The 17,939-nt window shown below is 37.8% G+C and overlaps 1 protein-coding gene across 1 annotated transcript in view; it reads left to right on the forward strand.

The window, feature by feature from the left end:
* Positions 1 to 819: 819 nt before the first annotated feature.
* The window catches only part of LOC128739314 (adipokinetic hormone/corazonin-related peptide receptor variant I-like), a 121,184-nt gene continuing 104,064 nt past the window's right edge, over positions 820 to 17,939 (forward strand). Inside the window, exon 1 of the mRNA XM_053834792.1 lies at positions 820 to 973. Within this exon, the coding sequence (XP_053690767.1) occupies positions 820 to 973 (154 nt within the window). The remainder of the gene's footprint in view (positions 974 to 17,939) is intronic.

Below are 17,939 nucleotides of genomic sequence, written 5' to 3' on the forward strand. Positions count from 1 at the left end.
CCAATCTCATGATCACAGATGAACGAAAGTGCCTTTAACCTCACATCGCTCTCGTGTCACACTATTAACTTGATGTGATATTGGCTGCTGCGCCTTTGATGAAACTAGCAACTACTGTATTAAATCACAAGTATAACTACGAATGATACGGTATCCCGCGGAGAGCACATGACTTCAATACGAAGCAATATTATCCACGAGCTTTATCTGCAACTGATGTCAACTAGTTGCAAACAAACAGATCCAAATGCTGAGCTTGATGAAAGCAAAAAAAAAAAAACAGATTCACAAGCTTCCCTTGTCGTGCCATTTTAATGAAGCTTCAGTGCAGATAATTAATTTAAAAATCAAGCGCAGACTTCGCTGTAAACACCACATGGTTTGCAATGTATGCTCTGCTTGAGGGCAAAAAAAACTTTCCCATTAATATTTATCATCTACAACAGCTGCTAGTATTCTATGCATATCAATTTAACAGTAACAGTTTTTCCACATCTGAATGTTGTGCAACAAAAAAATAATTAAACTTTCACCACGAGGGTGTATTCATCAGCAACAAATTACCACGATGTCATGCATTCATCTAAATAGTTGCTTGTGAATTCGCGTTTCTAGTTCTGTGACCTTCGATGTCAATTACAGGCAGAAGCTAATTGCAACGACTGAACTAGAGTTACTGATTGTTCTTTTGAAATTATGCACTGCAGGTGGAAAGTGTTTCCTAATAGCTAAATTTTGATTTATCCTATCACGAAAATGATGTTGATTTAAGAATCTTACAATATTTTCAAGAAAGTAATTTCGTTAGATTCTTTCCACATGGCTGATGTCTACGTTCGGCTGGAAAGTTATTGTAAGCATATAAAACTAAGCTGGCCTAAAAGTCATTCCACTGTACACAATCCTGATTCAGAATCTGATCGGCAGAAAAGCGCAGCTAAGTCCGGATATTCCTGCTTCGCTCGCATACGTGGTATGTAACAGCTGTAGCCACTTAGTCAGATAGCACGATAGCACGACTTGATGTATCGTTTTTCCGTTTTTCTTCGAATGTCATGGCTCTTTATTGTCGTTTTTTCCTCCGCTTGGCTTGGCATCATCGGGTTAAAATGTCACCGGAAAGCCGCACGTGGAAGCAACAGCAGGAGTAAATAGGATTTCCGAACCCACAGTACGTTGGGTACTGTACGTTCGCACGATGCAGAATAAGGGATTATCAGTAACATGAGTTGCTGGTTCCCTCGTGTGAGCTTAATCGTTTTGATGATTGTGAATTGGAAAAATCCAACGTTTTTTGTTGATTGCCAATTAACAGCGACAGGTGTGTTTGATAAATGCAGAAACGCACCAACTGAACGTGCTTAACAAAAAATACACACAGAAAAAGCTGAGTATGTTCCTCGGGAGCAAGTTTATCCTCGTGACGGAGAGAAATGCGATAGTCTGTAACGAATAGTGCTAGCTACCGATAGACAACGGCACGTGAACCTCATGAAAGCCGACGTACCTTGTTCGGTTATTACGTTGCGTAATATAATCTTGTTAAGATGCAGCTTCTTCATTAGTTTTAAATTAATACGACAGAGTAGCGTTATAGTTTGCGGCAAAATGAGCGGCAGTAGATAGTGAAGAATGTTGCTGCGCAATATGGAAATATGAAAATACGAACTTCGAAGCAGCCACCTTCATCGCCGGAAAATGTACGTGTTCCTGTCATTCGTGTTTAGTTCTAACAAGTTGAAATAATATAAGCAGTCCCGTAACAAAGGCGACGCACAGTGGTAGAGATACTGAGTACTCTCACTGAAAGGTATTCCGCCACCCTGAAAATTTTATCTTTTACATATCCTTGCGTTCCGTCAATAATGCAATCTCAAAAACTTTGGTATCTAACAGCTGATGAGTCAAACATTTTTCATTGCATCACCCAAAGCAGTGCCTTTCTGTACCTTACCCCTTCAATGGATCCCATTTTTTATTATGTTTTTGACTTGGGAAAGTGACGATTTTCTAGATTCGCAACCACAAAGTGACTATTTATCTCAATGAAGGCCCTTTTCAAGATGTCATACAACGTAAAAGAGAGCGGACATGGTCGAATAATTCAATTAGTAAATGAAATTTGTTAAATTATGAGGCTTCTCTGAACGCTGAAAGTAGGTATGTTTTCCAACTGCAAAAAAAAAAACGCAATGAATTGCTCACACGGAGAATTTTAAAACCATTTATATTCCAAATTGAAAGTAAGAGTCGCATATTCTGATGCACTGCACTCTCGTGTACCGGAAGCATTGTCATGGAAATATATTGAATATCCCATCTGTATGATTGGACCGGTCAGGAAATGAGCCGTCAGACCCATTTGTCAGAGTTACGAATGATGCATTCGCATTGGCAATATATGTCACTTCGTATCTTAAGTGGCCTATGACAGCACATTTATTCTCGTTGGAGATATGTTCCTGTTTATATTTTGGAATCGTTAATTCGTGGCGGAAAATTGGACTGATTGCATCCGTTTTGCTTAAACATCATTACGAATTCAAAGACACTCCTCACATTGACTAAAAAGTTAGGAATAGATAAACAAGGCTACTGAGTAATTCTCGCTGAAACGGGGCCACTACTGACATGAGGTCTTCAAAAATTGGTACCTTTGCGCTTAATTGGTTGAAAATGGTTAAAAAATAAGAATTACACTTTTGATACCTCGAAATAGTGGACCCTTCGTTCGCCAAGCGGCCTAACAGTTTCAAAAATAGGTTAATTTTGAGCAAACCTTGAGATCTATATCATATGGTGTTTCATAAATTTGCCATGAAACAATTAACAAATGGCCCGGTTTTGTAAAGAATAAGAACAGGGCTTTCAAATGGAGTAAAAATTATTTTAGCGGCCATCTTGGATTTGGTCGCCATATTGGATTTTATCAAATATTGACCGTTTTTACGATGAGCCCCCCAACCGCTTCTAATTTTAAGACCACCATTGGAAACCTGAGAAAAAAGGCTAAATGCCCCCATATGCTTTTTATTGCATTTTTTCTCAGTCAAAAGTCAACATGGCGGCCAAATCCAAGATGGCCGCCGATTTTTCTTTCACTTCGTTTATAAGCCCTATCTCTCCTCTTTACAAAACCGTGTCGTTTGAAGTTTGTTTCATAGCAAATTTTGGAAATATCACAATAATTATATGAAAATTGTGAACCTTGCTTCTTCTTTACAGAACCGGGCTTTTTGTTAGTTGCTTCATGGCAAATTTATGAAATATCACATGATATAGATCGCAAGGTTTGGTCAAAATTAATTTATTTTTGAAACTGTTAGACCCCTTGGCGAACGAGGGATCCACTATTTCGAGGTATCAAAAGTGTAATTCTTATTTTTTAACCATTTTCAATCAATTAAGCGCAAAAGTTCCAATATAAGAAGACTTCGTGTCAGTAGTGGCCCCGTTTCAGCGAGAATTACTCACTGTAAAAAGCGTCGGAGCGAGTGGACAGTCATAAAATTTGTGACTGATTAGGAAACATCACTATCGGTCACAGGTTAGAGCATAACCATATACACCTTAGTGTAGTCCTGTCGATGCAAAACTTTACTGCACTGCTCGCATAGGTGTAGTCTATGGAACTTTTTTGAGAAAATTTAACTTGAAATTTGTATGGGAATGTGCCTCAATGGAGGCGCATGGTCTATTATGAATATCCTGAATACTTGAGTAACAGAACAAAACAAAAATGCTAGTGATTGAAAAAATATGACGTTGTTATGCAACAAGTGTTTGTAAAATCACTTTTTTGTCCACCTGCAAGTGTTATTAAACTTGTCTCCTACCAATAATTTGTTAATTGCGGTACAAGTTATTCGTTTACGGTAGAGAATGGAATTTTCTCTCTATTTAACTAGAGACTGTGGGATAATTGGGGCAAACTTTCAACAATGTTTGCAATACGTTTGCTGCTAGATAATCGACTAATGCATTCTTTTTTAAAAATGCTTTTAACCAATTGGTCATTCACCACGGAAAGCATTCTTCTTTATCTTTTCTTTATTACGTCGAATTTTACAATTGATATTTCATGATTTAACTAATCAAAAGCCTCTCTGGTCGGTGTAGGCTGCACACGTTTTGAAACGCCCCGACATGGTATCCGTAGTAGTAAATGAAAGCAAATTTTCAAAGCACTTGTACCAAAATTACTTTTTCAAATAGCTTGGATGCTGCACACAAGGCGGTGGTACCTCGATAATTATAGCCATTTTTATGAACCGGAAACATAAACGCCGTTAGAGACAAAGATGACGAAGAGGAGCAAGCAACCCTGTGGTGCATTTCTTGAGAAGAATAGCAGGTATTCCATCCAGTCCAACGGAGATGAACGGCATCATTTCGGAGATGGCTTTTTGTATAATACCTTCGCTCACGTTAATAACATTCAACGAAAGCCCAGAATGCGGAACATTTTTTGCAGTACAGGAGATTTGGTCAGCTGACCGTGTCTCATACGAAAATGTACTGCAGAATGCAGAATCATGCGAAAAAGGATCTTGTATGAATTTTTGCATTTTGAGATGTTCTCATTGTGAGCTATACTACTGCTTCAATGAACATCGGGATAGAAAGGTGTTGTAAAATGTAAGCTTCCTATTTAAATTGCAGCGACAGCAGTGTAACATAAACTCAGATTTATTACAAATACAACTCATGTTTTAACGTTTTAAGTCAGAAATTATTCAAATTAATATTGTGCCTGGCAACCAAATCTGGATTATTTACTCTAGCACCAATTACCGTTGTTGCTCTTTCCCTTTCTTACGCCAGTGATTTCAGTATTTGATTTGTATTTTAATTAATAATTTTCTACACGCACAAAATTACAATTATCTTAAAATAAACAGTATTAGCATAGTATGTCGCAGTTTGATCGCTGTTCTGTGCAGTTGCACTTTCAAACCGCGGGGTCCCGTTTAGTGGGAAGTGCAGTATATAGTAAAATAACATGGAAAGTATTGCGTAACGAGGAGAAAAGTTTAATCACACTTCCAGGTGGACAAAAAAGTGATTTTAGAAACGCTTGTTGCATAATAAAATCATCCTTTTTCAGACAATGCCATTTTTTTGTTCTAGTGTTCAGGAGATTCGTAATGTATCATGCGCCTCCATTGAGTCACATTCCCATACAAATTTCAAGTTAAGTTTTCTCAAAAAAGTTCCATAGGCTACACCTATACCAGTATGGTGTATATGGTTATGCTCTAAGCCTGTGATCGATGTTGATGTTTCCTTGTGAGTTCACCAGGTTGAACTTTGCTTGGAGCTTCAATCCACCAGCATCTCCCCCATATGGGTGGCATATGGGAGAGAATGGTGTAGACGGTAAAAAATGCTAAAAGAAACATAACCGAAGCGCTCAGGAATCGCATGGCGATAACCGGAACCGGACCGAACTCATGTTCCTCTTCTGAATCACCTCCCGTTTTAACACCGAACAATCTTATAGTTGGATCATCGAATGTTTCGGGATTGGAGAACTGCATCCGTGCTATGCTTGCTATACCTTGATTTCAAATAAATGAAACACGGTCTCAAAATTGAAAAGCAAGTCTTATAAAAACAAAACGCTTCTATCACGTAAGCAACTTATATCCGTGAATGGAGATTTGAGTTGAACAACTGATTGATGATTCAACTTAGCGCGATTTTTTTACGAATATTGTATATCATTGTTTTTTTAAACAAAATTCGCATTTTGTCTATCAGTCCTTTTCTGTGTTCATCGGGATTGAGTCATGTAAAAGAGTTTAACCAGCTATTTTTCTCCTAATTAAAAAAATGTGGTTTCTCGGTTGCGCTACAGGAAACAGGAAACGGAACATTAATATTTCTGCAGCAAACCGCAGCCAAGAAGCCACATCTTTCGATTAACTTGGCAAAATAACGCTATGTAAGCTGTTTCGTCTTTCGCTTTAAAATTTAATTACTGTTCTCTTACTTACTTACTTACTTACTTTACCGAGGCCGAGCGCCGGGGTTGCTCTTAAACGTATCAAGAATTCCTTCACTGACTCACCCCACTAAAAAGAGTCAAGAAAATTCTACTCGGAACTGATCTTTTGTAAGTCTCCTTTAAAAAAATATACATTGATTATACCAGAAGTGAGTGGAATACATTGCACACTTTAAGAACATTCTGCGTAGTTTCAGTTAAGTTTCAGATAATCTCAGCCAAATTGTTACTGGTTACTGGTAGCTCAATTGATTTCTGCTTTTCTTTTTCATGTTTATGAAGCTGTTCTCACTTCATTCAGCACCAATAGCGTGCCAATCGGCCTTTTAGAAGAATGGTTTGGACTGAAAAAACGGGATATTCGTAGGATGGCGAATCTCATCATTACTCAGCACAAATATGCCGACCGATTAGGTTGAAAATTTAGGACTTTCGTTTTCAATTGGATATTAACAATTAAAGTTAAACTAGACTAGAAATGGAGGGTGAAATTGGACCTGAAATCGAACTTGACATAGGAAATTTAATTAGATTTAAATTGGATTTAAAATTCTATTGAATTTAAAATAAAGTTGAAATTTAATTTGAAATTATGCTCGAAACAGAACTTAAAATTGAACATAGAATCGGACTTGCAATTGAAATTGTATTTGAACTTGACATTGGACTTTAAATTAGGCTTGATTTTGGACTAATTTTAGCTTGAAGTTTTACTTCAAACCGGACATAGACACAATGTTTTACTTCAAATTTGAATTATTGTACCTCTTTACTGTTCCGTTTTCTTCTTTTCCAGCCCCGTTTTCCACGTTTTGTTCTGTTTTCTCCTTTTTGCTTCGTTTTCTTGGTTTTTTGGTCTCATTTTGCTTCCATTTTTCCATTTTTCCTTTTTTTCCTTTTTTAAGTTGCGTGTTTTTTGTTTAATTATTTTTTATTTCCTAATTCTAATTTTTCGTTTTCATCTGTTCCGCTTTTTCTCTTTTGGATTCAACGTTTTTTGCCTTTTCTGACACGTTTATTCTTTATTTGACTCCTTTCTCCCTTTCCTCTACGATTTTCCTTTTTTATTTCTCGTTTTTCGTCTTCTTCTCTTTGGTTTTATCTCTTCTTTGGTTTGACATTTGACCCTTTTTCCCGTTATCTTTATTTTTCTGTCGGTTTTGTTTTTCTTCTCTTTCTATTCTTCTTTTGCCTACTGGTTGCTTTTGGTCTGTATTCCGTATTCCCTTTCTTGTCTCGTTTTTCTGCTCGCTATTTCCCCAAACTCCGTTAATTGTCTCTTCTTTTCTTGTGCCCTTTTCAGTCCATTTCCTCAGTTCTGATTTCCTTCTGCGCCGTTTTCCATCTTCGTCCTTTTTCGCTTGTGTTCAGCCCCATTTTTCTTCTTTTTCTGTCTCGTTTTTGCCATTTTCTGACCGTCTGTTTCTCCATTTTATTTTTCTCGGCCCTGGTTCCTCTTATTAACGTCATATCTATCCTGTTTTCGTCCAGCTTTTTCTCCTTTTCTATCCCATTTCTATTCGATTTCAATCCCGTTTTCACCGCTTTTTTGTTCTTTTCATTTCCTTGCTCCCGTATTTTCTCCATTTCTTTTCTTCCTTCTTTATCAATTTTTGCTCCCTTTCGGTCCAATTTGTCCTCATTTTCTTTATGAGCTCTTTTCATCCGTTTTTTTTTCAATTCTTCGACTTGTTCTGTTCAGTGTTCTTGTTTTCACTTTTTTTTCTCCTGGCTTCTTTTATTCCGCATTTGTTTTCTCTTTTCTGTCTCGTTTTCCTTCCCATTCTGTCACGTTTTTTCCCTTTTTCGTGCTAGTTTTGGTTCTCTCTCTCTCTCTCTCTCTCTCTCTCTCTCTCTCTCTCTCTCGCGTTGTTCCTTTTCTTCTATCCCGTTTGTCAATTTTTGACCATGTTTTTCTTCGTGTTTCTTTCCGTTTTTTTTCTTTTTGTCTCATTTTTCCGTATTTACTTCTTTTTCTGGAGAGCGACTAGAGTAGAACTACTTCTAGATCCATCGGTAATCCCTCTGTGTAAATGCTAAGAAATTTTTTTACTGACATTTTCATAAGAAACTATTTTTTTAAACAAAATTCGCATTTTGTCTATCAATCCTCTTCTGTGTTCAGTCATGTAAAAGAGTTTAACCAGCATTTTTTCTCCTAATTAAAAAATGCGATTTCTCGGTTGCGCTACAGGAAACAGGAAACGAAACATGAATATTTCTGCAGCAAACCGCAGCCAAGAAGCCATATCTTTCGATATGCCCCACTAAAAGAGTCAAGAAAATTCTACTGGGAACTGATCTCTTGTAAGTCTCCTTTAAAAACTAATACATTGATTATACCAGAACTGAGTGGAACATTCTGCGTAGTTTCAGTTAGGTTTCAGGTAATTTCAGTCAATTTGTTGGTAATACTATTTGACGGTGTACAGAAAAAATGTTTTCAATTGACCTCCAGCTCAATTGATTTTTGATTTTCTTTTTTATGTCCAGGGAACTGTTTTAACTTTATTTTTACCATCTATCAGAACCACTAGCGTGCCCGAAACGCGGGGCACTCGACCTTTCAGAAGAATGTTTTGGACTGGAAAAACTTATCGCGAAAATACCGTCGGTCGGTTGAATTTAGGTTGAATATTTCGGTCTTTCGTTTGCAATAAATAGATATAAAATTAACTGACGACGGAAATCAAATTAGACTTGAATTCGAGCAAATTTTGGCTTGAAGTTTTACTGCATATTGAACAGAAAATTGAACCTAAAATTGGGTTTGAAATTGGACTTAAATTTAGAGTAATTTAGGCTGGAAGTTTTACTTGGAATTAGACGTAAAATCGGACCTTCAACAGAGTGTGAGATTTGAGTGTGGATTTCAAGTTTTATTGAAATTGAAGGCCAATTTGATGTCCATGTTAGGGGAGTGCGCCAGAAAAAGTAACAAAAATCCCTTGTCCCAACCGATACCAAATTCTTTACGGCGAGACGATTAAGCCTAGCCGAGTTTGATATCTGTGTTGGAAAATTTCTTGCAGAGCTGAGATAGCTTGACTCTTTATACCTCTGATACTTACAGATAATAACTCTGAAATCTATTGAAGATTGAAAGTATACAATGTTACTACTTTGATAAATGTTGTATACAACGCATGAAGCATGTATACTTGAAAAATCGTATTATTAAATGCATGAATACATGCTATTATCACTACAAAGAGGCTTACGTAGTCCTATGTCAGCTATGTGGTCGTGTTTTATCACAACCCCTCTGATTTGTTTCTTTCTACGCTGGTTTTCTTTTTTATTTCCAGTTTTCGTCTCTTTTTCTTTGCTGTTACCTATTCTTTAGTCCATTTGCATTTTTTTTCTATCCGGTTTTTGTCCCATCTTTCTCGTTTTATATCACGTACGTTTATCCCTTTTTCACATTTTCCTAGTTTCCTCTGTCGGTTTTCTATTTGCTCTCTCACTGTTTACCTTTCTATTTTGGATTCTATCATTTTCTGTTACGTATTCCTTTTGTCTCGTGTTTCTGCTCGCTGTTTCCTCATTCTCTGTTCATTTTCTCTTCTTTTCCTGTCCCGATTTTTGCTCTTTGCCTGATTTTCTGCAGTTCCGTTTTTCGTCTTTTTTCATCCGTTTTTCCTTGTATTCAGCCCCGTTTTTCGTCTTTTCCTGTCTCGTTTTTGTCATTTTCTGTACCGTCTGTTTTGCCTTTTTCTTTTTTTTTCGGTCCTGGTCTTCGTTTTTATTCTCATTTCAATCCCTTTTTTTTCATTATAGCCTGTCCGGTCTTCCTTTTATTATCTCAGCCTTTTCTAAGTTTTATCACGTTCTGTTTTTCTTTTCCGTTTTAATAAAAGGGATTTTGTCTTCCAGTTTCATTTTTAGTTCATTTTTCTTTTTCTATTCCGTTTTTACCGCTTTTTCTGTTTTCTTCATTTCCGTACTCCCGTATTTTCTCCTTTTCTTTTCTTCCTTCTCCATCTTTTTCGGTATAGTGTCCTCGTTTCTCTCCTTTTCTCTTTTTCGTCTTCTTTTTTTACACCTTTTTTTTGTTTTTGTGTCCCATTTTCCCTCCCATTCTGTCATGTTTTTTCATTTTTTTTCATGCCAGTTTTTATTCCTTTTTTCTCTTGCGTTTTTCTTCTTTTTCAATCCCGTTTATCCTGATTTTGCCACGTTTTCCTTCGTGCTCATTTTCCATTTCTTGCTTTTTTTTGCTTGGAGGGTAACTGGAGACGAATTACTTCTAGATCCATCGCCAATCAATCTGAGAATATGCTAAGAAAATTATTTACAAACATTTTCATAAACTGTTTGCTCTTCGTAGTTCTTCTATAGTGTTACGTATTCGCTTTCTTGTCTCGCTGTTTTGCCCACTGTTGTTCATTTTCCATTTTTTTTCTGTCCCGTTTTTCACCCTTTTCTTATGTTCTAATTTTCTTCTTATCCGTTTTTCGTGTGTTTTTGTCCTTTTTTGCTCGTCTCATCATAATCATTTTTTGTACCATGTTTCGCCTTTTTTTCGATTTCGGTTTTCGTCCTTTTTCCGTTTTAAAAACAATTCTGTCCCGTTTTTCGTTTTCGTTTAATCCGAACTTCATTTTATTACTTTTTGCTTTTACTTCTTATTTATCACGCTCTGTTTTTCTTTTCCGTTTTTCCCTTTTGTCTTCCGGTATCATTTTTACTTCAGTTTTTCTTTATCTATCCCATTTTTAATGCTTTTTCTGTTCTCTTCATTTCCTTGTTCCCATATTGTTTTCCTTTTTTAACTCTTTTTCTACCCATTTTTCTCCTTTTCTGTACAGTTTATCCTCATTTTCGTGATGAGTTTTCCTGTCTTTCTTTTAGTTTTCTTCCGTTTTTCATCCTTTTCTTTACTCTGCCCTCGTTTCTCTCCTTTTCTCTCCCGTCTTCTTCTTTTCCACTTTTGTTTGCTCTTTTTGTGTCTCATTTTTCCTCCCATTCTGTCACGTTTTTTTTTCCTTTTTTCATGCCAGTTTTTTCCTCTTTTCCAACCCCGTTTGTCCAGTTTTGTCAGTATTTTCTTCGTGTTCATTTTTCCTTTTTTGCTTCTTTTCTTCGGAGCGCGACTGTGGGTGGATTACTTCTAGATCCATCGGTAATCCATCCGGTGATCCGTGCTAAGAAAATTATTTACTAACATTTTCGTAAGACTGTTTGAATTAGGTGAATAATTAGGAAAATCGGCGTTTTCAAGCATAAATCAGGAACAACAAAAAATGTTATCATGAGAGTTTTTTCATTATATAGAAACTAGCTGACCCGACAAACTTCGTATTGCCACAAATTAACCCGTGTGGTACATAAATCATGAATCTCGGATGATCTTTGTCACAATATCGAGTTTTGCAAGCCCCCAGTGGGCGGCGCTTCCGACGGCGGGTCACCGGCAACACTCACGACCGTCTCGTCCTGAATGATCTAGTGTTACTATAGATAGTTTTTGTGGTCTTGTATTGACTAATGTTTTATGGAAGAGTCTCGAATTTCTCGAGTTCGATTAGTTTTTGAGTTTCGCAAAAATTTCTGTTTTATTTGTATGAGAGTCCATATCCCCCTACCACAGGGGTGAGAGGTCTCTAACTATCGTAAAATAAATTCAAGACTCCAAAATCTCCCACATGCCAAATTTGGTTCCATTTGCTTGATTAGTTCTCAAGTTATAAGGAAATTTGAATTTCATTTGTATGGGAGCTCCCCTCTTAAAAGGGGAAGGGGTCGTAATTCACCATAGAAAAAATTTCTGCCATCTAAAACTCCCACATGCCAAATTTGGTTCCATTTGATTTAATATTTTTTTTTTTTTGAAACGATGGTTCTACAATTGATGAAGGGACGGTAGGGCAAAGAAATGAAAATTTTTGGTGAAGGAGGGGGGAAGAGCGGAAAGGAAGGGGGGGGGGGGGGTATTGGTAGCTATGCTTGACAAGTAGTCATTTTGACTCCTACCTTTTGTCCAATGCTGGAAGGTGCATGAGTCGAACCAAGCTGTAATCTGAGATTATAACCGGATTCGAACCCACAACACCCTCCAGGGCATGTGGTTCGCTGGTACTTGTACCTTTGAACCATAGAGGCGCTGGACAAAAGGAGACCGCAAAATCCACTTCTCAAGGATAGCTACGCGTGTTGGTTGTGTTATCGACACATATTGTGCCGCTTCCTGCATCAATTGCAGATTACCACCGAGCGAGAAGTTTTAATCTAACTACTATTTACTTTCAGGACGACGGCACTGTGCCGGCCCTTACGACTTGCAAGGTACTGCACGTGACGCTGTTCGTCCGTCAGCGTATGTTAGCCGCGTTTCTCGGCGCGGGTTTTCGAGGGGAGGCCCCGTTCCTATGTAATAGACTAATCTCAAGATTTTAGTCTTGACCTTGGAATGAGGTCATACATATATTTAATTTTTTTTTTTTTTTTAAACGATGGTTCTACAATTGATGAAGGGACGGTAGGGGAAAGAAATGAAAATTTTTTGGTGAAGGAGGGGGGAAGAGCGGAAAGGAAGGGGGGGGGGGGTATTGGTAGCTATGCTTGACAAGTAGTCATTTTGACTCCTACCTTTTGTCCTTTTGCGGTCTCCTTTTGTCCAGCGCCTCTATGGTTCAAAGGTACAAGTACCAGCGAACCATATGCCCTGGAGGGTGTTGTGGGTTCGAATCCGGTTATAATCTCAGATTACAGCTTGGTTCGACTCATGCACCTTCCAGCATTGGACAAAAGGTAGGAGTCAAAATGACTACTTGTCAAGCATAGCTACCAATACCCCCCCCCCCTTCCTTTCCGCTCTTCCCCCCTCCTTCACCAAAAAATTTTCATTTCTTTGCCCTACCGTCCCTTCATCAATTGTAGAACCATCGTTTCAAAAAAAAAAAAAAATATTAAATATATGTATGACCTCAGTCCAAGGTCAAGACTAAAATCTTGAGATTAGTCTATTACATAGGAACGGGGCCTCCCCTCGAAAACCCGCGCCGAGAAACGCGGCTAACATACGCTGACGGACGAACAGCGTCACGTGCAGTACCTTGCAAGTCGTAAGGGCCGGCACAGTGCCGTCGTCCTGAAAGTAAATAGTAGTTAGATTAAAACTTCTCGCTCGGTGGTAATCTGCAATTGATGCAGGAAGCGGCACAATATGTGTCGATAACACAACCAACACGCGTAGCTATCCTTGAGAAGTGGATTTTGCGGTCTCCTTTTGTCCAGCGCCTCTATGGTTCAAAGGTACAAGTACCAGCGAACCATATGCCCTGGAGGGTGTTGTGGGTTCGAATCCGGTTATAATCTCAGATTACAGCTTGGTTCGACTCATGCACCTTCCAGCATTGGACAAAAGGTAGGAGTCAAAATGACTACTTGTCAAGCATAGCTACCAATACCCCCCCCCCCCCTTCCTTTCCGCTCTTCCCCCCTCCTTCACCAAAAAATTTTCATTTCTTTCCCCTACCGTCCCTTCATCAATTGTAGAACCATCGTTTCAAAAAAAAAAATATTAAATATATGTATGACCTCATTCCAAGGTCAAGACTAAAATCTTGAGATTAGTCCATTTGATTGATTAGTTCTCGAGATAAGAGGAAATTTGCATTTCATTTGTATGGAAGCTCACCCTCTTAAAGGGGAGATGGGCCATAACTCGCTTTCTAAAGAAGAGAGGGGTCTCAATTCACCATAGAAAAAAATCTTGCGTCCAAAACCACTTACATGTCAAATTTAGTTCCATTTGCTTGATTAGTTCTCGAGTTATGAAGAAATTTGTTTTTCATTTGTATAGGAGCCCCCCCCCCCTCTTAAAGTGGGGAAATCCATAGAAAATATACCATAGAAAATATTCTTGCCTACGAAAACACTCAAATGATAAATTTGGTTCCATTTGCTTGATTAGTTCTAGAGTTAAGAGGAAATTTGTATTTCGTTTGTATGAGAGCCCCCCCTCTTAAAAAGGCAAGGGGTCCTAATTCATCATAGAAAAAATGGTTGCATCCAAAAACACCCACATGCCAAATATGGTTCCATTTGCTTGATTAGTTCTCGAATTATGAGGAAATTTGTATTTCATTTGTGTAGAAGCACCCCCTCTGAAAGTTGGGAGGGGTCCTAATTCACCATAGAAAATATTTTTGCCTCCAGAAACCTCCACATGCCAAATTTGGTTCTATTTGCTTGATTAGTTCTCGAGTTATGAGGAAATTTGAATTTCATTTGTATAGGAGCCTCCCTCCTAAAGTGGGTAGGGGTCCCAATTCATCATAAAAAAATTTTTGTCTCCAAAAACACCCACGTGCCAAATTTTGTTCCATTTGCTTGATTAGTTCTCGAGTTATGAGGAAATTTGTATTTCGTTTGTATAGGAGCCCCCCTCTTAAAGTGGGGAGGGGTCCTTATTCACCATAGAAAATATTCTTGCCCTCGAAAACTTTCACATGCCAAATTTTGTTCCATTTGCTTGATTAGTTCTTCAGTTATGAGGAAATTTGTATGGAAACCCCCCCTTTGAAAGAGGAGAGGAGTTATAAATCCCCTTATAAAGAGGAGAGGGGTCTCAATTTACCATAGAATAAATTCTTGTCACCGAAAACACCCACATGACAAATTTTGTTCTATTTGCTTGATTAGTTGTCGAGTTATGCAGAAATTTGTGTTTCATTTGTATGGGAGACCCCCCCCCCCTTAGTGGGGGGAGGGTTCTCTAACCATCACGAAAACCTTTCCTGGCCCCAAAACACCTCTACATGCATATTTTCATGCCGATTGGTTCAGTGGTTTTAGATTCTATAAGGAACATACGGACAGACAGACAGACAGACAGAAATCCTTCTTTATAAGTATAGATTGCCTACCAAGAAAAAGCTTAGCTTAGCTTAGCTTAGGTAGACGGTCCGTAGTTGCAATTCATGATTGGATGAACTTTGAAAATTGACCAATAGTATTAGTTTTACTATTAGATAATTATTAGATAGTCTCCTATTTAATTTTGTCTCTCCAGACTAATCATTCCATACACGCACACATACGCTTTCCGCCGACGGTAATTATTTTTTTGTATGATAGCCTTCTACTACCGAGACAATTATCAATGGTAGTGCTGTAGGAGCGAGCAGTCGGAGGGACAAAATTAGATATGAGACTATCTAATAGAAGGGTGCGACTGTAGTTTAATTGCTAAAACACTTGAGTACTCGAGTAGTCTTCTCACCAAATGCTGTTTCACTTTACAAAAAAAGTTTACGTTGGATCACGATAGAGTGAGAGACAAATAAAACAAAAAAAAGTTTTCTTGAAATACCAAAAATCAATGATGCGAGATTCAAGTTTGACAGCTTAGCTCATATATGACTTTTGCGGAGCATTAGAACATGTGTCATTATCGTCATTATCATCATCAAATCATGTTTGAAGTTTCAAAATTTCAACCATGCCACATTGTTGCAGCATATTTTAATGGTTAAACTGCTACTGTATGTATGTACTAGTGGGAGACTTGAATACAATATATGAAAAATTCGTGAAATGCTTCCTTTTTTGCGTGTTATGCTTCGAAGCATGCTTCTGGAATTTACAATCCATGAAAATGAAATTAATATTAATTTTGTATTAATTTATTAGGTTTTGATTTCCACTTGAAATAGTCAATAAGCTAATCTGGAATTCATTACAATCCGATTATTAGAGCGTATTATCAATGCTGAATCTCATTAACTTGATTTTAGGCCGCTCAATCAATAAATTCAGCTTCCAGGCGTACAAAACACAACGGATTGTGTATTAAACACAAACCCAACACAACAATTATTGTTTGATTTTCGCTTGGAGAAGATAATCCTCCCACGCCGAAACGAAGACGAATGCTAATTATTTCGGGGCTGCAGGCTAAACATGAATACGATGCTCTCGTTTCGATATTTTACTCTCAGCCAATATTTTCGCTAGTATGACATATTTCCACGAATTCGTAAAATCTTTACCGCGGTCTTTCAGGGTATTTTTCGTCCCTGGATTGAAAGTCCCAGCTCAGCAGCAGCAGCAGTAGCAGCAGCTCAGTAGAATGCGGAGAGCATGCGAAGATAAACTTTTCAATTTCAACAGCCACTGTCAATAAAAGAACGAATAAGATAAACGATGCCTTCGGGTTCGGATTTCGATTCGGTGTGCTGCAAACAGTTAGTGTAAAATAAGGAAAGCTATTGATTTTACTCTGCGGACTCATAACGTTAAAGCGAAGCAATGAAGTGGTTCAAATCTGAAAAAGGCTTCTTAAAACTGATAATTAAAGTGAATTTAGCTTTAAAAATTTGTTTCCGATATTTTTTTTGCCGCTTTCAAAAATATAAATATGGCTTGCAAAAACCAATATTGTTCCCTGTTTTTGATCAACCGAGTCGACCTTAATTACTCCCGAGCATGGAGTGTATCGAACGAGTCCTAGCAATCAATTCTGTCGTTGTTGCTCCATTTTCGCAGTTTAACCACCTTTGTTGTTATAATGGTTCGTAGAAATCAAGAAAAAACTTTTGTTTTCCCAAGTGCCGTTTTTCCACTCACAGTAAATCCAATCAATCGGTAATAAAAACTTCGATGGATACAGTGAGTGGCCAACACTGTGGTCGCTGGGACTTTTATTTGTGTTCCAATGTAATTTGGTAGCATCCGTAACCACACAACTTGGATCCGCATTCGAATAATCCTTTTAGTTAAGTTTTACCTTACTGTGATGACTTTTTCTGATTTTCTGTTCCACATGTGCTGTCAAATAGATAATAATAATTGACAGTCAGTTTCAATTATCGTTTTTCAATTTACTTAGAAACAAAATCATATTTCATAAAAATATAAATAAGAATCCTATGACAATGATTTTAACAGCCTAGGTTTGAAAAAGTATAAAAACGTTCCCAATGTTCTCCAATATGGTGGCCACCCACTGTAGGAGTTTTTTTTTCCCGTGGCCCATCCTTATAAAGTTACCGCTGTCTATTTGTTGGTTTATCATTTTAGGTTGGTTCGTTACGTACCAGCACGGCACACTCAATAGCACTTAATATTAATAGAGCAGAACGGGAGATTGTTCTCACCTGCGTGCAACGTAAAATGAATCAGTGCTCGGTTTCATTCAGCATAAGCCACAATAAATTTTTGCGGCTGCTGAACAGAAGTGAATCTATTTCAATTGAATTGTGAAGGCGTCGTTTTTGAGGCGAAGAAGGGGTGGTACTATAAATCAGCAAAATGTTTTATGACTATCATTCGTATGCGAATGAATGGATTCGGAGTTGAATCGAAGAAACTGAAGCTTGTGTGCACCGCCGTGTGGCGAAGAAGGTGGTACGGAATCGCCGGGAGTCGTCGGGATGATTTTTCCGGGTGACATCGGATGCGCTGAATGTTTGCTATCGTGAAATATATTTTTTTATTAACATGTTTCGGCTTTATGACGCCGTCGTATGCAAATTCCAAAGCCATTTATATTCACGATGATTCTGCCGCCCCGGCTGCTAGCGAGAGCTAGATCATAAACCCGGCTGACGTCATATAATTCATAACCTTGCGGCGAAATTTTACTATTCATTTAGATAAAGGTGATATTTGGTCTTTTGTTGGATGTCAACTTGCTTCGAGTGTTGGCCAAATTGGTAGCTATATAATGAATCTTTTGCGGAAAAATATTAACATTCGAATGATGATTTTCTTTGCGCAATAAACTCAAATGAGGAATCACAAAAATGTTACAACTCTCCGTAGTAGCCTTATGGAATTTATCAGTACAGTTGCTGGTATATAATAAGTCGATAAGGAAAATATGAAATATTCTGGATTTAATAGTAAATGATTTTCTTCGAGATTGTTTAGAGACGAATTACCTACTGCCATAAAAATTAAAAGTTTTATAAAATATTTC

This window comes from Sabethes cyaneus, chromosome 3 (assembly GCF_943734655.1).
Source record: "Sabethes cyaneus chromosome 3, idSabCyanKW18_F2, whole genome shotgun sequence".
NCBI lineage: Eukaryota > Metazoa > Arthropoda > Insecta > Diptera > Culicidae > Sabethes > Sabethes cyaneus.